Genomic DNA, 20,223 nt, shown 5'->3' on the forward strand with positions numbered 1-20,223 from the left:
AGCAGCATATGTGGTGCTTCCCAACTAAGGGGGGGGGGGGGGGGGGGTCGATAACAATTGCGAGGACACTTTGGCTACTAAGTGTTGGGAGCCGAACGCAAGAGGACACTATGCCGTGACGACTTCCGGTGAATGTGACGTCACACGGTTCCCGTGGCTATATTGATTATATTGATGCCCAAATTATACATCTTTCGGGGATGCCAAGTGTTAATTGCGCTTAAATACAAATTTTTCCATCTAATTTGACACAAATGCGACGTTTTTTCCGACCAATCAGTGTAAATTTTCACTATGCCGTGACGACTTCCGCTGGATGTGAGGTCACACTGTTCCCGTGGCTCTATCGACGTGCGCGCTATTTCGACAAAATTTCGACATTTTTGCCTGTAATTAATTAACTAATTAATCTGCAGTCATCATACTTGGCTTCTAGATTCATTTTCCCTTCTCTATTTGAAGCAACCATTGGCTTTCTTCTATCTTTTTTTTAGTTCCCGAGTTAAACGGGTGTGACACGCTTTGTTAACGGACGACAGTATGAGCCATTAAAGGCAGTGGCTCAGTGGGTACGGCGCTCGGCTGCTGACCCGAAAGACGCGGCGGGTTCTATCCCGGCCGCTGTGGCTGTATTTCGATTAAGGCAAAATTCTAGAGGCCCGTTTGCTGTGCGATGTCAGGGCACGTTAAAGAACCCCTAGTGGTCGAAATTTCCGGAGCCCTTCACTACGGCGCCCCTCATAGCCTGAGTTGCTTCGGGACGTTAAACCCCAATAAACCAATAAGCGAAACTAAAGGCTTTCGCCTTAAACATTGTGATGGCACTGCTCTGTGAGTGCAGGTAGCCGCCGCGTGGCGCTGTCGTACCTTGGCTTGGGCGACGAGCGCGATGCACATGCTGAGCCGCCTCTTCATGCCACCGGACAGCTGGTTCGAGAAGCAGTGCACCTTGTCGGTGAGCCTCACGGCTTCCAGAGTTTCGGTGATGAGCCTGGTCAGCTCGAGGCCGCCGCGGTCTTGGAGCTGCCACAGAGACGTGGGTATATAGCGTATGCAGAAAGCTGCGTGTCGTCGAGAACTTAACGCGCGTACTTCGGCCAAGAAAGACACAAACAAAGAAAGGAGGATCTTTGGTAGCTTAATTAAGTGCTAGGCTTAAAGTAATATCGCTAGAAAACGTAACAAAAGTATAATTATCACAAAGAAAAATTAAAAACTACAACACTAATTTCCATTGTGTGCTGAAAAGCTGCACCAAAAGACATCTAAATGTATGGAGATAAATATAAAAAGGAAAATAAGTGAATATGCATACGTGACACCCTCAATTTCTAGCACAATCCAGACTCTTCAAAAAAGGAAACAGTGCGACGAAAACGAAGAACCAGGGGAAAGGAAAGACCCGCACAAGCGCTAATCCTTCGTTTTAGTTGCGTGATATGGTTCTTTCAAGATGCAATACCGATTCGCCTACTATTATAGGTGCTACAATTCCATAATCAGGTGGTCTGCGGAAAGAATGAAAATGTGGGTGTTTCACTGTTGAATCTGTATCTGCGTAACTATTAGGATTAGCTTTCTTCTTGAGTACAGAGCTCAGAAACAATGTGTAATTATATCTCAGTACATATCGTCAATTAAAAGACGACTAAAATGAGAATGCAAGGAATTTACACTTCTTCAAGTCGTGCCGAATTCAGGAAATATGTTTTTCTCTTTCACAGCCTCGCATAATACACGGATAGTTCATCACACTCCGCTACTCACGTGACCATAGTAGATAAGGTGCTCGTTGACGGTAAGGTCTGGAAAATGTACATCGTGCTGCTGACAGAAGGCGGTGGTGTTTGTGGCATGTGTGTCGCCGCCAATCTTGACGAATCCGGATGTAGGTCTCTGAAGACCTGAAGGTACGGAGCGTAAAACAAGAACAGGACATGCGAAGTGTTTATCAAAACGTTAAGAATTCTGTGCTCAGTGTCGCACTCTGCAGTAAACTGTGCTACAATGAAGCAACCAGATAGAAACAACGCAACAGCTAATCGCGCATGTGTAGCATAGCTACCTTCTTCATGCACGAAGCACAGCTACACCAGCACAGCTACACCTTCATGCGTATACCACCTATTTTTTAACAGCGCGAAAAGACGACGACGTTTACACACACAACAACACGAGCGCTGACTTTCAAGTGAAAATTATTAACACAAAAGACATTTATACAAAATCCCGCCAAAGAAACACACAAAAAAAACATACTTATCTTATCTTAAACATCCGGCAACCACTTCTCAAGAATGGCAAATTCACGGTTAATCAATGGCAATGGCGGTTTAGCGACACACCCCCCTTATCAATGTGATAGGCCTCTACTAATTCTCTTACCGTCTGATCTTTGTGTTGGAAAACTACAGACGTGTCTTGAAGCAGAGGGGTGCAGGCGTGTTCACGTTGTCTGCAATGCAGAGCTAAATTTGATCCGCCTGCTTTGTATAACGAATTAAAATGTTCCCTTAGGCGGTCGTTTAAACAGCGGTAAGAGAATTAGTAGAGGCCTATCACATTGATAATGGGGGGTGTGTCGCTAAACCGTTATTGTCATTGATTAACCGTGAATTTTCCCTTCTTGAGAAGTCGTTGCCGGATGTTTAAGATAAGTTAAGTAGGTTTTTTTGTGTGGTTGTTTGGCGGGATTTTGTATAAATGTCTTTTGTGTTAATAAATTTTCAGTTGAAAGTCAGCGCTCGTGTTGTTGTGTGCAAACGTCGCCGTCTTTTCGCGCTGTTAAAAAAAATGGATAACCACCTACTTGCCCAGCTTTCTGTTCTGCATACCACCGCAGGAATCTTATGTGAGCGATAAGGGTTTTTCAGCACAGTGGTTCCCGGGGGCCGCGTGTCGTCCTATCAGTTACTGTTGGGCTCAGAAGGCCTATGGTTAGCTTGAAATTTAATTAAAAATCCTGCTGATGTTTAACACATTTCCTAAAATGATTTGATCTTTAACTGGCCCCGTATGCCTTCTCCACATTTCTCTCCTAGGAGTTCCTTTGAGTAAGATATAACTAAAAAAAACAGCAGTTCATAACACTGGGCCATGGTCCGCTGCGTCCTGTATTACTCCGCTGGCCAAGTCAAACTAATAAACTAAATCAACTTTTTATAGTTTGGCTATATAAACAAGCGAGGTATCAGAATTCTGATAATTATGGTTTTTTTCCTTGCAATGAGCTCCTTGCTTGGGCATCAAGAAAAGTTTTAATAACGGATTACTTTTTGTAGAGCAGGAATTCTGTGCAGTGGTCCTAAATGCGGGCACAGCTCCACTGCAGGCTTAAGTTGTGTTCATCTATAGAGGGGCAGCAAAAAGGCAATTTTTGGCACGATGTAATGTTATCAAAATTTAAATGTTAACACACACCTAAAACTAATTTTTGCTTTCATACCTACTGAGAAGACTCAAAATAAGAAGCCTTTATTTCGGCGAAGTAAAATCTCTTCAGCCTAGTGAAAGAAGTGCCGTTTTTAATTTCAGTGACTCCATCATGAATGATCAGTAATAAATTTAATACTGCCGCCGCGGCGGCTCAGTGGTTATGGTGCTCGGCTGCTGACCCGAAGGTCGCGGGTTCGATCCCGGCCGCGGCGGTTGAATTTCTTTGGAGGAGAAAATTCAAGAGGCCCGTGTACTGTGCGATGTCAGTGCACGTTAAAGAACCCCAGGTGGTCGAAATTTCCGAAGCCCTCCACTGCGGCGTCTCTCATAGCCTTAGTCGCTTTGGGACGTTAAACCCCATAAACCAAACCAAACCAACCAAATTTAATACTTTGTTGAAGCACCCACTCGCCTAAGTAGCTTCAGGGCGTTCTGCTGCTAGAAACAAGTTCGCATTGGACAACCCGTCGAGGAAGCTGTATTTCGTCGAAGACGAAGTGCGAAAATGCCCACGTGCCGCAATTTCCGCTAATGTAAACAAATTTAAGTATCCAAACTCCGCTTTAAGTCTTCCATCAAGCTGTGCCTGCCAGGAGTAGTGCATCTATAGCGGCTTAAAAAAAATCGACTTGTAATAACCGAAGTAGAGGCAATCTTTCTTCAGAGGAATCCGCAAAAGAAGAAAAAATTAATTCCCATCCATGCGAAGCCGCTCTGGAAGAATAGCTGAAATCATGTGTGGCGCGTTGAATGTTGATATCAGCTCAAACAGTACAGTAACCAGAATTTTACAACGAAGTGTAAGCAAAGCGATATCAACTTATTCTAGGCGCCAAATCTACACAGCGAAAATCGCCAGTAAGCAATCTCTTCGAATGTGATGGTTTCGATGTTATGCAGAGTTGCAGGTGCTGGCATTTATCGTGTGACAGTGACGTGGCATCAGTATTTCAAGCGTGTACCCTCCCAGATTACCGCCGTGAGCTTTGATCGATGTCGAAACTTCTACGCTTGTAGCCCAGACGACAGCGGCAGCACCTACCTGTGAGTGTTCTCATGAGTGTCGTCTTGCCGGCGCCATTCTGACCGAGCAGCACCGTCACCTGGGACGCGTAGATCTTCAGGTTCACGTCATCCAGAGCTTTGTGGCTCCCAAACACCTGGGTAAAATCAAAGCCAGACCGCGCTTCAGTCCGCAGAAGTGCATGACCATAATTCTATAGATTGCCTATAGACTGTCTTTAGGATATGTATTGCTTATAGACTATTCTCTAGGGTTCTCTGTAGATAGTCTATAGACTTCATAGACACATAGTCGGAAGTCTATGGACAGTCTACAGACTGTCTAAAAAAGTTTCTTAAGGGAGGCGTTACGAAAATGGATGAGTCAGTGCCGTCAAAAGCTAACTGTCATTTCTGGCTCCTGGCGAGTCCAGTTTGTCGTGGGTTTTCTGGTATTCTGTGTCCAGTTTAGAGCTACTGGAAGCATTTAGTTCGAAGAATATTTTCGGTTTGTCGATAGATCGTTAGATCGCAACAGGGGTATTAATATTAAGAGACCATTTTGGTAATATTCACGAAAACAGATGCGTCCCCTGGGAGTTTAAGATCTAACTGCCACTTTTTTTCTGACCAAGTTGGGCGAGGCTGCGAAACAGGTCGAAACATAATTCACAGCGTATCACGTGTTCCCCTTACCACGCTGAGGTGACGGACGTCCGCAGCAGGCTCTCCCTCTGGCGGCTGTTCAAAACGGTCCGGGTGGGGTTCCTCAGTTGCGGACTCGTCTCCGGTAGGCGCTGCAGGACTCGGCCTCCAGTAGCCCGGCTGCGCGAAGTCAGAATCTTAGTTGCGTCACTAATGCATTTGGGTGAGCAAAACTAGCGTTGCATTTCTCAAGATTCGCTATCGCGGCAAACACTCTACGGATAGACTTGGCTCCATACTCACAAGACCTGATGTCGAATCTTCTCTCTAGGAGAAATGAAAAGCTTTAAGATCAAAGCGGCGACCCGCATTGTAGCAATGCGAAAGCAGGAACGTCCACGTACTATATCGACGTCCGTGGCTGTTCTGACGTCCATGGCCATTGTGACCTCTAAGTGTATTTTTTAGCGTTTAATTTCGTGGATATCCATGACTGGGAGTCGAACCCGCGGCTGCGCTCAGCGAGACCACTAGGCTATCACCGCTGACTTCTTCATCGTAAAATCCGCTGCCGCGTAATAACCTCAAGTTTCTTCGCTAATCCTCACTGCAACCCTTTCGTCCCTCAACGTGAGCCTTATTGAAGTGCAAATCAAGGCAACACTGTCCAATATTTGTTTAGTGAAAGTCTATTTTACATCTCTTTCTGGACGCGGTGATGTTTGTTCCACAGGACACGAGTCATGCACTAAGTCCGAAATCGCTATTTAGCTCTGCAAAACCCAGCCAGCGATCCTTTGGCTCCCTGACCTTCAGGGTGTCATTGGTAAGACTTGGTATAGCAGCAGCCCATGCAGAAATAAAATAAATATCGCCGCGACTGAGTCTCGAACCCGCGGCGGCGCCAACAGATCATGTTCTCTGGCCAGAGCACGAGAGCACTACGATATCGCCGCAACCAATCACGTGTCGTGTTAATTAAACTGCAACACATTCTCGCTCTGTGCGTTGCACTTCGTCGTCTTCACCAACTGCCATTTGTGGCGTGAACAGATCAGATCAGCTTAATAACGATCAGCGCTTAACCTCAGCCCACCATCATCGCCAGACGTGCCGACGACCCAGCAAAGCAAAATCATGAGCGAAAGAGGCTAAAAACATGCGTTCGTACGACTACTAGGTTTAACAACTTTAAAACCCTACCAATATTTTTCTTCTGAGTGGTTTAGCATCCAGACCTAAAAGAGGCGCTATTATGGAGCTTGTCACTGGTTCACATTTAACCAGAGGCATCACAATGGCGAATTCGTTCGCGTCAGCGCGATAAGTAGAGGGTCCTTAAGATATGCTGAATAAAAAATTCGGCTGGTTTCAACGTACAAAGGTCTGTCTGTGACGAACTATCCAACTCAACAAAATGCCGGCGCTCGTGTGTGTGCGTGTGCATGAGCGTGCGTGCGTGCGCGTGCGTGTGCGTTCCTGTGCGTGTGAGTGTGCGCGTGCGTGCGTGCGTGTGCATGCGCGTGCGTGCGTGTGCGCGTGTACGTCTGCGTGTGTATGCGTTCATTTTCTAACTGCGCAAAGAACAACCACAGAGCAAAGGACGCACAAAACACAAGCTCAGTGTTGTGCGTGTCCTTTGCTCTCTGGTTGTTCCTTACGGAGTTCTACAATGAACTTCAGTCACCAACTAGCCGGCCAGAAAACGGTTCTGCAGCCTATATGTCTAATTATGAAGTGCCAAGAAAAATGACCGGCACCCATCTCAAGTGCATTGAAAATGTCTTAACCTTGAACTTTCAGAACGCTCTGACAATGAGAAGAAATGTAGGCAAAAAACAACAACAGAACGAGTAGAATGCCACTGAAAATACAACTGTTTTCAAATGTACACATACAACAAATGGAACTCGGCGGCCGCTTTGTGCTAAGTGGTTGCACGCACCATCAGGAAGAAGAGGGAGTGCTGTGGTGTTTCGGTGGCCCACGGAAGGACGTTGGTGGCGTAGAACAGGAGGAAGACATAGAAGGCAGCCGCGGCGCACATGGCCGCAAGAAGCTCGAACAAGGTGACACTGTCCAGGTCAAGAGCACGCTTGAAGAGCACACCCCAATCGGCTCCGCCTGCGCGAGACACGGCGCGAGACAGTGAAGTGTACCGTAACTAGCACTGATTCGGTCCATAGAAGGTATTGACAAAGGCTCGTAACACGAGCAGGTAGCTCAGTATATTTGTGAAGGTTGTCGCGCATAAAAAAAAAACGAAAACCAAAAACTACTCGATCCCATTTTAGTTTACAATAAAAATCGATTCCCTTGTTCAGTTTCGTTATGCGCATGCTTGTTCGGCTGCATGGGAAGCATTTTAGCGAAAAATGCAGAATTCGAAAAAGGGACAGTTGTTGTCTCCCATTCGGCTGATACTTGTGAAAGGATCAAAAGGGACCCCGTGATCACCGTTGCGAAATGCAAGCCAATGCAGCCGGGCTTCGGAGATCCGCGCAGAAAACTCTTCGTAGACGTCGATGCGGTTTGCTTGCTGAAACCGGTCTATGGCGGGAACACCTGTGCTTCGTCTTTTTTAGCGTTTTCAAAACTAAAAGCTTTGTTTTCAGTAAAAGTAGAACATGTGTCTTTGAAAAGTGCCAACGTACTGATAAAAACCACCTCCAATTTGTCATCTGTACCCTTCTGAAGGCGCGGCCGCACACGCTCTAAATGTACACTCAAAAGCTGGCTCTCTACTGTGTGCTCGGACGCATGACTGCTAGTTTCCAAAACGTCGGAAGCATCTGGTCGAGTCTCATGCCACATATGCTCCGTGAACACAAGGGAACGCGTCTGCTCAAGTAGGAGCCTTCACGTCTTCAAAACAATTTCATCTATCTTCGAGACACTTTTTGTTGAAGTTAGCTTCAATCAACAGCGCATTAAAAAAAATGTAACAAATGTGAATAAAACCAAAAAGTCTGCAAGAGAGGACACTGCAGTAATCCACCCGCAAGTAGTTCGAGCACGTTCGCACCCTGAATAATCCCTGAAAGATTCCTGCACCTCACATATTTCCCACTACTCGCCCTCTTGCCGTACCCAGCTTTCCCAATCTTTTAACCTATTCCTTCAATTAAAATCTCACTCCATGTAGGGAATCCCCCAAAGCTCCGTCCCCTTAGGCTCGGCTTCCTCACGATGGCGCGTCCTCCCTAGCTGCCTTAACAACGACCTGTACAATACTGAACAAAGGAAAACAGTGGTGAAAAGCATTAGAAAGTGGTGCTTAGCAACATTGCAAGAATAACATTTTTTATGGCTTTGCAGGTGCGAACGGTTCCTATTTGCATAGCTCATGTGTCTTGCCTTGATATATGTACTTATGTATTACTGGCCTTTTCCTTTTGTTTTCATTTTTCTCTTTTTTTTGTGACGAGTAGAACAGAATCCTGCCTATCTAATTACTTCTTGGGATATAAAATTTACTGACGATGTATCCACCAACTGCCAGGTCAGCCAACAAGCGCTTTGTGCTTAGGCTGACCATCAGACTTATGTGCATGAAAAAGTGGCAAATAAATTGTATTGCATTGTATTGCATTGTATTGTATTGTATTGCCTATTTTTCCATGGAGGGCACCCGCGCCGCAGTGGCACTAGCGCCACGGACGGCGAGACGGTTGCGGGTGCTAGGGACTATTTTCTCTCTTGGCGGCCTAGCGAAGACGTCGCGTTCAGACATTTCGGCACGGCTAGGTAAGCGGCCTAGGACTCGTGGTAAGAATACCGCAAGCTCGCCCCTACCGGCCTCGGAGCGTCTCCACTGCCCTAGCATGGGCTAACGCTCATTGGTCACCCTTTTGATGAGTCGGACGTCCTGTATTCGTTAGCACGTTTGGTTGCTAGCCAACGTTAGTGCTGCAGCAGCTGAAAATGCATTCTTCATCAGCGCATGTTGTTCCTTAGCTCCCAAGCATGCGGCCCGTCGTGGTCCGCTTGCACTCGACAGATCTCGCTATGGGTTCGGCGGTTAGACTTTCAGCCGCGAATAGCCGATGAAAACGTGTCCTTTCTCTGTATATAAACGCCACAACTGGACAGCGCATTGTCACCCTCGAAGGAGGGGCCACGCAAACTTCGAAACGCCGAGTTTTTCAGTTACAAATGTTCTAAATAGCGACAACATTCTCATTTGTTCGCGAACGGGCAACTTTGTCAAGGTATTCAGTTTTCAAAAGCTACCGTTCCCAGCTTATATATCTATAAATGTTTGTTGTGACCGTGCTACAAAGAAAGAGAAGGGAGCAGGCTTGCATTCTGCTATTCAGCATGGCTCGGTCCTGCGTTTTTCTGGGAAGTATTATCCTCTTAGACGTCCTAAAATGACAAATATTCGCCTGCTTTAATAATGCAGTTAATAATGCAGTGCTTTTTGAGGGAGTGTGACAGCTTGTGGATATATGTGAGAGAGATTGCATCACCAGGAAAAGGCCAAGAGGACTGTAACTGACGGCGAAGAGGGCAGCAAGGTAGTGGCGGTGCCATATATCCATAAGCTGTCACACTCCCTCAAAAAGCACAAAAAGTAGGAGTGAAGGTGTGTGTGTCTGTACCGGAGAGATTGTCCCGCATTTGCTAGGACACCTGTCCTGCCAGAAGGGTTCAGAGTAGTTGCAGGATTCGGCATAGAAACCCTTTTGTGTCGTGCACATAGGAAATAATCTACAAGTTCCCGCTTCCATGCCGCAAGGCGTACATTGGGCAGTCAGGCAGATGCCTTAATGAACGGTTAAGCGAGGTTAAGAATGCGAGGTGATTGGTAGAAATGCGGATAGACTGACAAGAGAAATTATCGACGCCGCCGCAATCGAAAGAGCTGGACCTGAAAGCTGTGTAAGCAGTCCGCCATTGTCGCTGACAAGGAAAGATATGGCATTTTCAGACTCAGGGCAGTATGCCAACCGGTGAAACGGGTTGCATTTGCTTTTTAAGGTGGTTGTTCACAAATTTTCTTGTCTAAGCTGACAAGTATTGGTTCTTCTTCATGTATGAATAGCGTGTTCATCAAATAAAGCCTCAGTGGAAGTTAGCTCTTGTGTTTGTACCCTGAGTCCTTGCTGCGCTATGGAACATAAATGCCAGTCCTTGCTGACAAAATGCGTTAAGAAAGCCGGGTGCTAACGTTCAAGGAACTGTACAAACCTCCGGTATAAATCAGTCCCGGACTCTCTAATCCTATGCTGCGCTATTTAGTACAAAAAAGTGGGCATCGCTCACCCTCATAATCGTCATAGTAGGCCAGGGTCTTCAGAACGTGGCTCCCCATCAGTTGAGGAGAGATGGCTTCCAGCAGCTTCTTCTGGCGGTCTCTAAACACAAGTTGGCCGAGAGTCTGGGTCGACGAGATTTGTGCGAGAGGAGCCATAAACGCTAGCATGACGGCCAGTGACATCGCCAGCTTGCCTGGAGTAGAAAAAAAAAAGCAGGGATCGAGTGAAGCGCCGACCTTGAGGAAAATTATGTTCTGCTGAAATGCTGCCAAAAAGTTTCTTTTTTTGCGCCTGAAGCAGAGACTAGGCAGGACGTGTTATTGTTGTTGACTAAGGTTAGTTTCCTGAAGATGAAAGCTATAGAAAACAATGACTCTAGAATATGCGTTATGTCACTGATTCCTCAGCAGTTCTCTACAGTTTCACTGAACCAAGAAAACCATTACGCTTTTGAGTGGGGATGGATGGGTTTTACTTCTTTTCTGGTCCCGCTATCAGGGCAGAAAGCAAGGATTCGCGCTACCGGCCATGCTGTTGTATAAACAGGTTGATAAATTCCGGATTCTTCTCCGGACAACTTTCCTCCTAGCTTTTCTCGCAAGATCTTGTTGCGAAATTCAGTTCAGTACCGAAAGTACGAACTGCAAAAGAATGAACTTTCGAAAAAAATCGAAAGTACGAAATCTGAATAAAAAAAACTCAGTTTTTCCTTACAATATCTTGAATTACATATGCCTATATTCCCTTTGCTAAATCGACTGCTAACATCGCAATGCTCGCTCCAACTGCATCGTACGCAAGACGCGGTTGTAACGAGGCGTACGCCTCGTTTAAAGTGTGGCTAAATTAGCACTAGCACCTGTGATGGACTCTGAAAAGGCAATTTCCTCGCTGGCGTCCCAGAACCCTCCTCGCAGCGCCGCCCCTCCTCCTCCTGTTTTTCTCCCTTCTCCTCTTTTTTTCTTTCACGGCTGTTGCGCTCTTCGGTCTATTCATCCGGCGAGTCTGCCTCCGCGCACCGCCGCCGCGAATCTGCGCGTCTTCTGGATCGCGGCCTGGTCAGCGCGCCTCTCAATGTGCTGACGCATGAACACGTAGGTGGTGGTGGAAACGTTTATTGCCAATGACGTAAATCGTAGGGGCGCCTGGTTTGCCGCAAAAGTTTGCATGATGACGAGAATGGGTCTGGGTATCGGGCATGCAGCAGTATTGGGTATTGAGCAGTCCAGGTTTGTAGTTGTCGCCAATGTGCAGCCTGCGCTATGGTGAGGGACGGAGCGGGGGGTGCGTATTCCCTTCGTTTGTCTCGGTAACACGAGAGAATATCACGGAAGGAGACCAGGTAGTGCGCGGGCCGCGGGCGAACGGACCGTCGTGTGAATCCATTTTAAGTACGTGCGCAGTCGCCGCGTTTGCGCGAGGAACGTGCCGGCCACACAAATGGCTCGAAGGGCAACGCGAAAATCGCGAGCCGGCCGCCCTAGAAGCCCGCCAGGAGCAGAACAGCTGTGAAAGAAAATACGAGCAGAATCGCTTTATTAAGGTGAAAGCCTTTAATGGCGCCCTCATACTGTCGTGGGCAGGGAATGCTAGCAAGTGTGTTCGAGTTCCGGCGAAGAAAAAAAAAACTTTATTGAGGCTAGTGAACGCACGGGTTTCGTGAGTGAAAAAAAAATGCAAATATGAAAAGAAACAAAATAATAAAGAAATTAAACTATAAAACATTTAAAGAACACAGACCGCGTGGTCCAGAAGACGCGCGGATTCGCGGTGCGCGGAGGCAGACTCGCCAGAGGAATAGACCGAAGAGCGCAAAAGCCGTGAAAGAAAAAAGAGGAGGAGGAGGGGCGGCGCTGCGAGGAGGGTTCTGGGACGCCAGCGAGGAAATTGCCTCTGAAACTATGAGGTTGAAAACCGCGGATGTACAGGGTCGTCCATTCTAAGTGGAAACACGGTTCAGCCTGGCGGCGCTATGCGAAACGCCTCAATTACGCCAGAGCAGCGCCTCCTCAGAGCATCCGTCTAGGCCGCGCATTGAAGAAAGAAGCGGTGCATATGCGCACAAGGGCCTGGAGGCGGGGCTTCGTGTCGTCTGCTACAGCGCGGGGGAGCTTGCTTTGCAGTGAAGTGCACCTAACTCAATGCTTCCTTACTGCGCCCGAGCATGCCACGTCGGCATGGCGGGGAAGCGCACTTCACTCACTGCAGCACGTCGTTGGTTCCGCGTATAACTGAGCGGAAAATTGAAAAAAATTACCGACGATTACGTTACTTCCTAATGCGAAATTTGAGAGCAGCAAATAAGCTGTTTCACCTTTTCGATAGATTGAGGCAAAGAAATCGAGCAACACATGTATGCGCTATCACAGGATTTTTTTTTTATTTTTCACACGTATTCGCAATTTCGGCTCGGGCGGTGCACATATACAGATCCGCCGCCACCGATCTGGCTCTCTGATTGCCACCGCACAGGGGTTGCATTGGAGGAGGAGCGAAGAAAGGAATTAAGTTCGAGCCGGCGCTTTGACAACCGGAGACTCGCAGGAAGAGGGGGGAGGGGGGCGGCGTGTACACCCAGCGGCAAACGATGGGGGCAGAAGCGCGCGCAGCAAGCGGACAACACGATAAAGGGAGGAGGGAAGAGATAGCAGCGACTGACTGATGCCGCTGACGCCGATAGCGCTGGGGGGATGAAAGGGGGGCGGAGCTGGTTACGAGGCCGACGCCGACGACGACGCGAAACCCAGGAACGGACGCCAAAGAGCTGCGCTCTAAAAAATTAAAACAGCTGCCGCTCATCTCAGCACCACAGATATTAGTGTGGGCTTAAAAATAAATAAGAAAAAAGTGCCCTGCCCGCACAGTCTGAATGAAATGCATCTATTTTTTCTGGGCTGGCTTGGCTTGCATTATTTTAGCATCCCAAAGAGAGTGAGCTTATGAGGCACGCCGTAGCACAGGACTGTAGATAATTTAGGCCACCTCGGGTTCATTAACATGTTCAAATGTTACCCAGCGCAGAGGCGTCTCGAAATTCTCCTCCGCTGAAACGGAGCCGCCGCGGCCGCGATCCGACTCGGGTCTCAGTAGTCGGACGCCGTCACCGCTGAGCCACCACGGCAGTGAATTCCCAAAATTTGGCCACATTCTTCAAGTGCTGAGGGTAACAGAAAAAATATTTATTTTCTGCGCGATAGGTCTAAGGCAGATAGGATGTTATACAGAAGCAGCTGTTAATGCCGTGGCCACAGAAAAGGCATCGAACACGGTTTTCTTGGTCAGGGTCATCACATTACCGGTTCAGCGCGAAGGAGCTCGCAGATCGTGTGATGCAACTTCAAATCCTAAATAAAGAACATATGGAAACCAGCAACGTTTGTAATGAGTTTGAAAAGAAATCAGAATGCGCTTATTCCGTTTTGTAATGTTTTTACGTATGTGGGCGATTGCTTCTAGCATCATTAGCTGGCTGAATGATGTTTATTTGGTCGGAATCTCCCTCCACCAGTCACAGAACCCTAATCGTGTGCTTATACATATAATATATATATATATATATATATATATATATATATATATATATATATATATATATATATATATATATATATATATAAAAGATAACAAATTCTTCAAGGCAACTGATTAAAAATATAAGAAGTTGGGGAAGTCACATTGAAAAACTTAACGGATTTATTCAACGTTTCGACCAGGGACTGGTCTTTTTCAAGATATATATATATATTGCCACGTATCATTTCAGTGTTTGTTCGTTCATGCTCAAGGCAGCAGGAAAAGGTCGTTATCACTTTTGTTCGTGACGCGAGAAGCGACCAGACTAATCTCGATTGTTCGCAGCCATGAAAGGCTGCATCTAGCATTTTCCGGATTACCGTAGATGATCTTGACCTGTTATCTGGAAGTTTCCTTGCCGGCTTTAAATTGAACGATTTCGCGAGCAGCGGGCATTCATAGTTCGACGACCGCCGAGCACGCCTGTTGCTTACGCCGCCGCCGAGTGATTCAGTTCTTTTGAGGGCGCAAGTCAGCCCAAATAAAGAGCTTCGTTTACAAGTCTTTCTGGTGTCTTCCTGACCGCTGGACTGCCGTCACTACAACGTGACATCTGGTGGAGGTGCTGGGTAGCCTCCCATGTTCCGGACACCCCCTACAAGTCGTGACGCTAGCCCTTTGAGTCATCTACCGCAGGACCTGAGTCCAGTCCACCGCGCAAGCCGACGCCTGCAAGGGGACGAACCTGAGTTCGGGATTCTGCCGGACCCTACCCAGAAGCGAAAGCCAGCAGCAACGTCTACCATGAGCTTGCCCCAGACGATGACTCCAATCATTCTTCAGCAGCCCCGGGTGCCACCAACCTTCGACGCTTCGCCTGGTGCCGACCCTGAAGAATGGCTGGAGCAGTTCGACCGTGTGGCTGTCTTCAACAACTGGGACGATGCCATGAAATTTAGGTACGTCTTCTTCGCCCTGGAGGGACCAGCAAGAGTCTGGTTCGAGAATGAGGAAACCAGCCTTGCCAACTGGGAAACCTTCAAGGAACAGCTTCTGAAGACCTTCACAAACGTCGTGCGAAAGGAGAGAGCCCAGCAGCTGCTACAGTCTCGCATACAGCACCCAAACGAGACCGTTGCAGTGTATACTGAGGAGATGAAGCGTCTCTTCCGGCGTGCCGACATGAACATGAAGGAAGAAGAGAAGGTGAAGTTGCTTATGCGAGGAGTTAAAGAGCAACTCTTTGCCGGCCTCGTCCGCAACCCACCGAAAACTGTCGCAGAATTCGTAGAAGAGGCATCCACAATGGAAAAAACCCTTGACGCCCGAGCCCGCCAATATGACCGCCAGCAGCGCGTCTTCTCAGCAAACTGCCTGGACACCGTTAACAACGATAACCTGCGAGAGGTTATCCGTCAAGTTGTGCGAGAAGAGCTCCAACGATTGCTGCCAACGGGAACGCAGCCGCAGCTTTCATCGCTCGCTGACGTCGTCCGGGACGAGGTTCAACAGGCCTTGGGTGTGACGCCGACATCCACGCAGCCTCTGCAGCCCCCAGCCATGACTTACGCCGCAGCTGTGCGCCGTCCTCCCCCTCGACGACGGGACCCAAGCCCCTATCGCCCTCAGCCAGCTGCGTTGGACCGCCGCCCACTCGCCCCAACCCGCCCGTCCTACGAGCGACGCGCGCAGCCGAGGAAATGCGACGAGTGGAGAACACCCGACCAGCGCCGCCCACTGTGCTTCCGCTGTGGCGAAGCCGGTCACGTCCTCCGGCACTGCCCGTACAGAAGACTGGGCATCCGAGGGTTCTCTTACGACGCTCCACGACCCCGACCCGGCCAGCGACCAGCCGAAATCGAGGAGTTTTTGCGTCGGGAAGAATACTCATCGCCGAGCCGCCTATCACGTTCCCCGTCGCCATCGTCCCCGCGCTTTGTTTCTCCTAGCCGAGGTTACGCCGTGCGTGGACGCTCCCCCAGCCCCCGATGGTTAAACTAAATAAAGCAGCCTCTGGAGGTGAGGTTGCTTCTAAGCGCAATGACAAATATCCTCCATCGACGAGTACTCAAGATCATGCCTCAATTACGACGACAACACCGACGACGACAACACCGACGACGACAACACCGACGACGACGACGCGGCCAGACTTGAAGCTTTTACCGCTGCCCAGTGAAGTAACGTCGCAGTACGCCCACCGCAGCCTCACTACTCGACGAAGCCGAGATCGGACACCGAAGACAACGTACAATACGAGAACGCGAACAAGTGACCTTGAAGTTACGGTCGACGGTTACGCGGTTACTGGCTTGGTGGGCACGGGAGCTGACTACTCTGTCATGAGTGGCCCACTCGCTGTCCGACTCAGGAAGGTAACAACAACCTGGGATGGCCCGCTGATCCGCACCGCAGGTGGCAACCTGATTACGCCGTCAGGACGCTGCACCGCGAGAGTTACTATAAATGGGAGAACCTATGCGACAACCTTCCTGGTCCTACAGCAATGCTCGAGAGACGTGATTTTGGGAATGGACTTCCTGAACGAACATCGGGCGGTCATCGACCTTCGATCTAAGTCGATCAAGCTTTCCACGGAAAAAGCCATACCTGTTGTGACGGGCGCGACTCATCACGTTGCCTTAAACGTCCTCGATGAAGCATTGAGCGTGCCGCCCCGATCAAGTGTTCTCGTCGGCATAGGTACTGGAGACATCGAAAATGCCGAAGGCGTTATCGAGGGGAACAGCCAGTTACTCCTGGATCGAGGATTGGGCGTCGCGAGGGGAGTCGCCGAAATCCGAAATGGCCAAGCCCAGGTGTTGCTAACCAACTTCACGGAAGAATACCGGCATCTAAACAAAGGTACGACGATCGCTTTCCTCGACGAGCTGGCAGACATCAGAGACGTATTTGCCCTACCCGACCAACCAGCAGAACCATCTGACCAAGGCCATCAACCCACGTTCGACATAAACCCGGAATTACCCCGGAGCAGACAAGACCAAATACGCAGTCTTCTTCAAAGGTACACCGATTGCTTCTCATCAGCATCGAATGTGCGACGAACCCGGCTTGCCAAGCACCGCATTGTCACAGACGAACACGCACGACCACTCCGACAGAGCCCCTACCGCGTATCGCCGCTAGAACGCCAAGCTATCCGCAAGCAAGTTGAGGAAATGCTTCGTGACGACGTCATACAGCCATCGAGGAGCCCCTGGGCAGCACCGGTCGTCCTAGTGAAAAAGAAAGACGGCACCCTTCGCTTTTGCGTCGATTACCGCCGCCTGAACAACATTACGAAGAAGGATGTCTACCCCCTCCCCCGCATCGACGATACACTGGACCGGCTGTGCAACGCTAAGTACTTCTCATCGATGGACCTGAAGAGCGGCTACTGGCAAATTGAAGTCGACGAAAGAGATCGCGAGAAGACTGCGTTCATCACGCCAGACGGACTCTTCGAGTTCAAGGTGATGCCATTCGGCCTCTGCTCTGCCCCAGCGACGTTCCAGCGAGTAATGGATACGGTGCTCGCAGGCTTGAAGTGGCAGATTTGCCTAGTCTACTTAGATGACGTTGTTGTCTTCTCCTCAAGCTTTGAAGACCACCTCAGAAGGCTTCGGATAGTGCTGGAAACGATCAAGTCTTCAGGCCTGACACTGAAGTTTAGAAGAGCAAGTTGCTGGGCTAGTTGGTGCTGTTGCATCGTGGTGGAGCAGCGCAAAGGACGGGACACAAGAAACAAGTCAGCGCCTGTGTACGTCTTTCCTTGTTTCTTGTGTCCCGTACTTTGCGCTGCTCCACCACGATCTGACACTGAAACCGGAGAAGTGCCACTTCGCCTACGAGGAGCTGCTGTTCCTTGGTCACGTCGTAAGCAAGGATGGAGTTCGCCCAGAGCCCCAGAAGACGGCTGCGATCGCAGAGTTTCCACAGCCTAATGACAAGAAGGCTATACGCAGATTCCTTGGATTGTGCGCTTATTACCGACGATTCGTCAAGAACTTTTCGCGCATCGCTGAACCTTTGACTCAACTTACCAAGGCTGACGTGACTTTTAAATGGGAAAGGCCACAAGAGGAAGCTTTCAACGAGCAGAAGCGTCGCTTACAGTCCCCTCCTGTGCTCGGGCACTTTGATGAAAACGCCGAAACCGAAGTTCATACCGATGCAAGCGGGGTGGGCTTAGGAGCGGTCCTCGTTCAGAAAAATGGCAGACAGGAGAAAGTTATCGCGTACGCTAGCCGTTCACTGTCGAGAGCCGAAGCCAACTAACTATTCGACGACAGAGAAAGAATGTCTCGCCGTTATTTGGGCCACGTCCAAATTTCGCCCCTACCTATACGGACGACCATTCAAGGTTGTGAGCGATCACCATGCTCTGTGCTGGCTGGCCAATTTGAAAGATCCCTCCGGCCGCCTTGCTCGTTGGAGTCTGCGTCTTCAAGAATTCGACATAACTGTAGTCTACAAATCTGGCCGCAAGCATTCCGATGGAGACTGCTTGTCACGAGCTCCTGTCGACGCAGCATCCGAAGAGGAAGACGACGACGCTTTCTTAGGACCGGTAAGCGCCAGCAGTTTCGCACAGCAGCAGCACTCGGATCCTGACTTGCAAAGCCTAGTCGATTATCTGAAAGGCAAGACCGCATCACCTCCCCGAAGGTTCAAGCGGCAACTGTCGTCCTTCGTCCTTCACAATAATGTCCTCCTGAAGAAGAACTTCGCGCCGAACAGGACAGCGCATCTTCTTGTCGTGCCCAAAAATCTCAGGCAAGAAATTATGCAGGCATGTCATGATGAGCCGACTGCAGGACATCTCGGGATTGCTCGCACGTTGTACCGCATCCAGGAGAAGTATTATTGGCCACGGCTAGCTACCGACGTTTCCCATTACGTGCCGTGAGTGTCAGCGACGCAAAACGCCTCCGACTATTCCAGCCGGACTCCTGAACCCCATACCACCGCCAATTAAGCCCTTTGAGCAAATAGGGATGGACCTCCTCGGCCCCTTTCCGACCTCTTCATCAGGAAACAAGTGGATCATCGTGGCCACCGACTACATGACCCGCTACGCCGAAGCAAAAGCGTTGCCTAGTGGTACCGCAACAGAAGTCGCAAAATTTTTTGTCGAACAAATTCTCCTGCGACACGGCGCCCCGGAAGTGCTCATCACAGACAGAGGAACGGCGTTTACAGCGGAGCTGACGCAAGCCATTTTAAACTACAGCCAGACAAGCCATCGGAGGACCACTGCCTATCATCCACAAACCAACGGACTCACAGAGCGTCTGAAAGAGATCATCGCAGACATGCTCTCCATGTACATCGACGCCGAACACAAGACGTGGGACTCCATTCTGCCCTACGTGATCTTCGCTTATAATACTGCCGTCCAGGAGACAACCAGGTTTACCCCATTCCAGCTGGTATACGGCAGGAAGCCCACGACAACAATCGACGCAATGCTCCCGCACGTTTCCGACGAAGACAACCTCGACGTCGCCGCCTACCTTCATCGCGCCGAGGAAGCCCGAAGACTTGCGCGGCTTCGCATTCAAGACCAGCAGCACACCGACGCCCGACGCTACAATCTGCGCCGACGAGACACGCATTACAAGCCAGGTGATCGGGTTTGGATATGGACGCCAGTTCGCCGCCGTGGATTGAGCGAAAAGTTGCTGCGACGCTACTTTGGCCCGTACACGGTTCTCCGTCGCATCGGTGACCTCGACTATGAAGTCATCCCCGACGCCACGACAGCATCTCAGCGACGCCGCCCACGCCCGGAAGTCGTACATGTCGTACGCCTGAAGCCATATTATGAACGCTAAAGGACTCGAAGTTTCATTTCCCGTGTTTATTTTCATTTTAAAGCATCGAGACGATGCTTCTTTGGAAGGGGGGTAATGCCACGTATCATTTCAGTGTTTGTTCGTTCACGCTTAAGGCAGCAGGAAAGGGTCGTTATCACTTTTGTTCGTGACTCGAGAAGCGACCAGACTAATCTCGATTGTTCGCAGCCATGAAAGGCTGCATCTAGCATTTTCCGGATTACCGTAGATGATCTTGACCTGTTATCTGGAGGTTTCCTTGCCGGCTTTAAATTGAACGATTTCGCGAGCAGCGGGCATTCATAGTTCGACGACCGCCGAGCACGCCTGTTGCTTACGCCGCCGCCGAGTGATTCAGTTCTTTTCAAGGGCGCAAGTCAGCCCAAATAAAGAGCTTCGTTTACAAGTCTTTGTGGTGTCTTCCTGACCGCTGGACTGCCGTCACTACAACGTGACAATATATATATATATATATATATATATATATATATATATATATATATATATATATATATATATATATATAT

The 20,223-nt window shown here is 49.1% G+C and overlaps 1 protein-coding gene across 1 annotated transcript in view; it reads right to left on the bottom strand.

Annotated features, from left to right (window-relative positions):
• The window catches only part of LOC149366864 (phospholipid-transporting ATPase ABCA3-like), an 84,608-nt gene that overhangs the window by 42,131 nt on the left and 22,254 nt on the right, over positions 1–20,223 (bottom strand). Inside the window, exons 6-11 of the mRNA XM_089572067.1 lie at positions 10,351–10,536; positions 7,028–7,206; positions 5,134–5,262; positions 4,478–4,595; positions 1,768–1,904; positions 868–1,023 (exon numbers count right to left, since the gene is read on the bottom strand). Of these exons, the coding sequence (XP_089428193.1) occupies positions 868–1,023; positions 1,768–1,904; positions 4,478–4,595; positions 5,134–5,262; positions 7,028–7,206; positions 10,351–10,536 (905 nt within the window). The remainder of the gene's footprint in view (positions 1–867; positions 1,024–1,767; positions 1,905–4,477; positions 4,596–5,133; positions 5,263–7,027; positions 7,207–10,350; positions 10,537–20,223) is intronic.

Source organism: Amblyomma mixtum, chromosome 1 (genome assembly GCF_055824585.1).
Source record: "Amblyomma mixtum isolate Tamu chromosome 1, ASM5582458v1, whole genome shotgun sequence".
In the NCBI taxonomy this organism is placed as follows: domain Eukaryota; kingdom Metazoa; phylum Arthropoda; class Arachnida; order Ixodida; family Ixodidae; genus Amblyomma; species Amblyomma mixtum.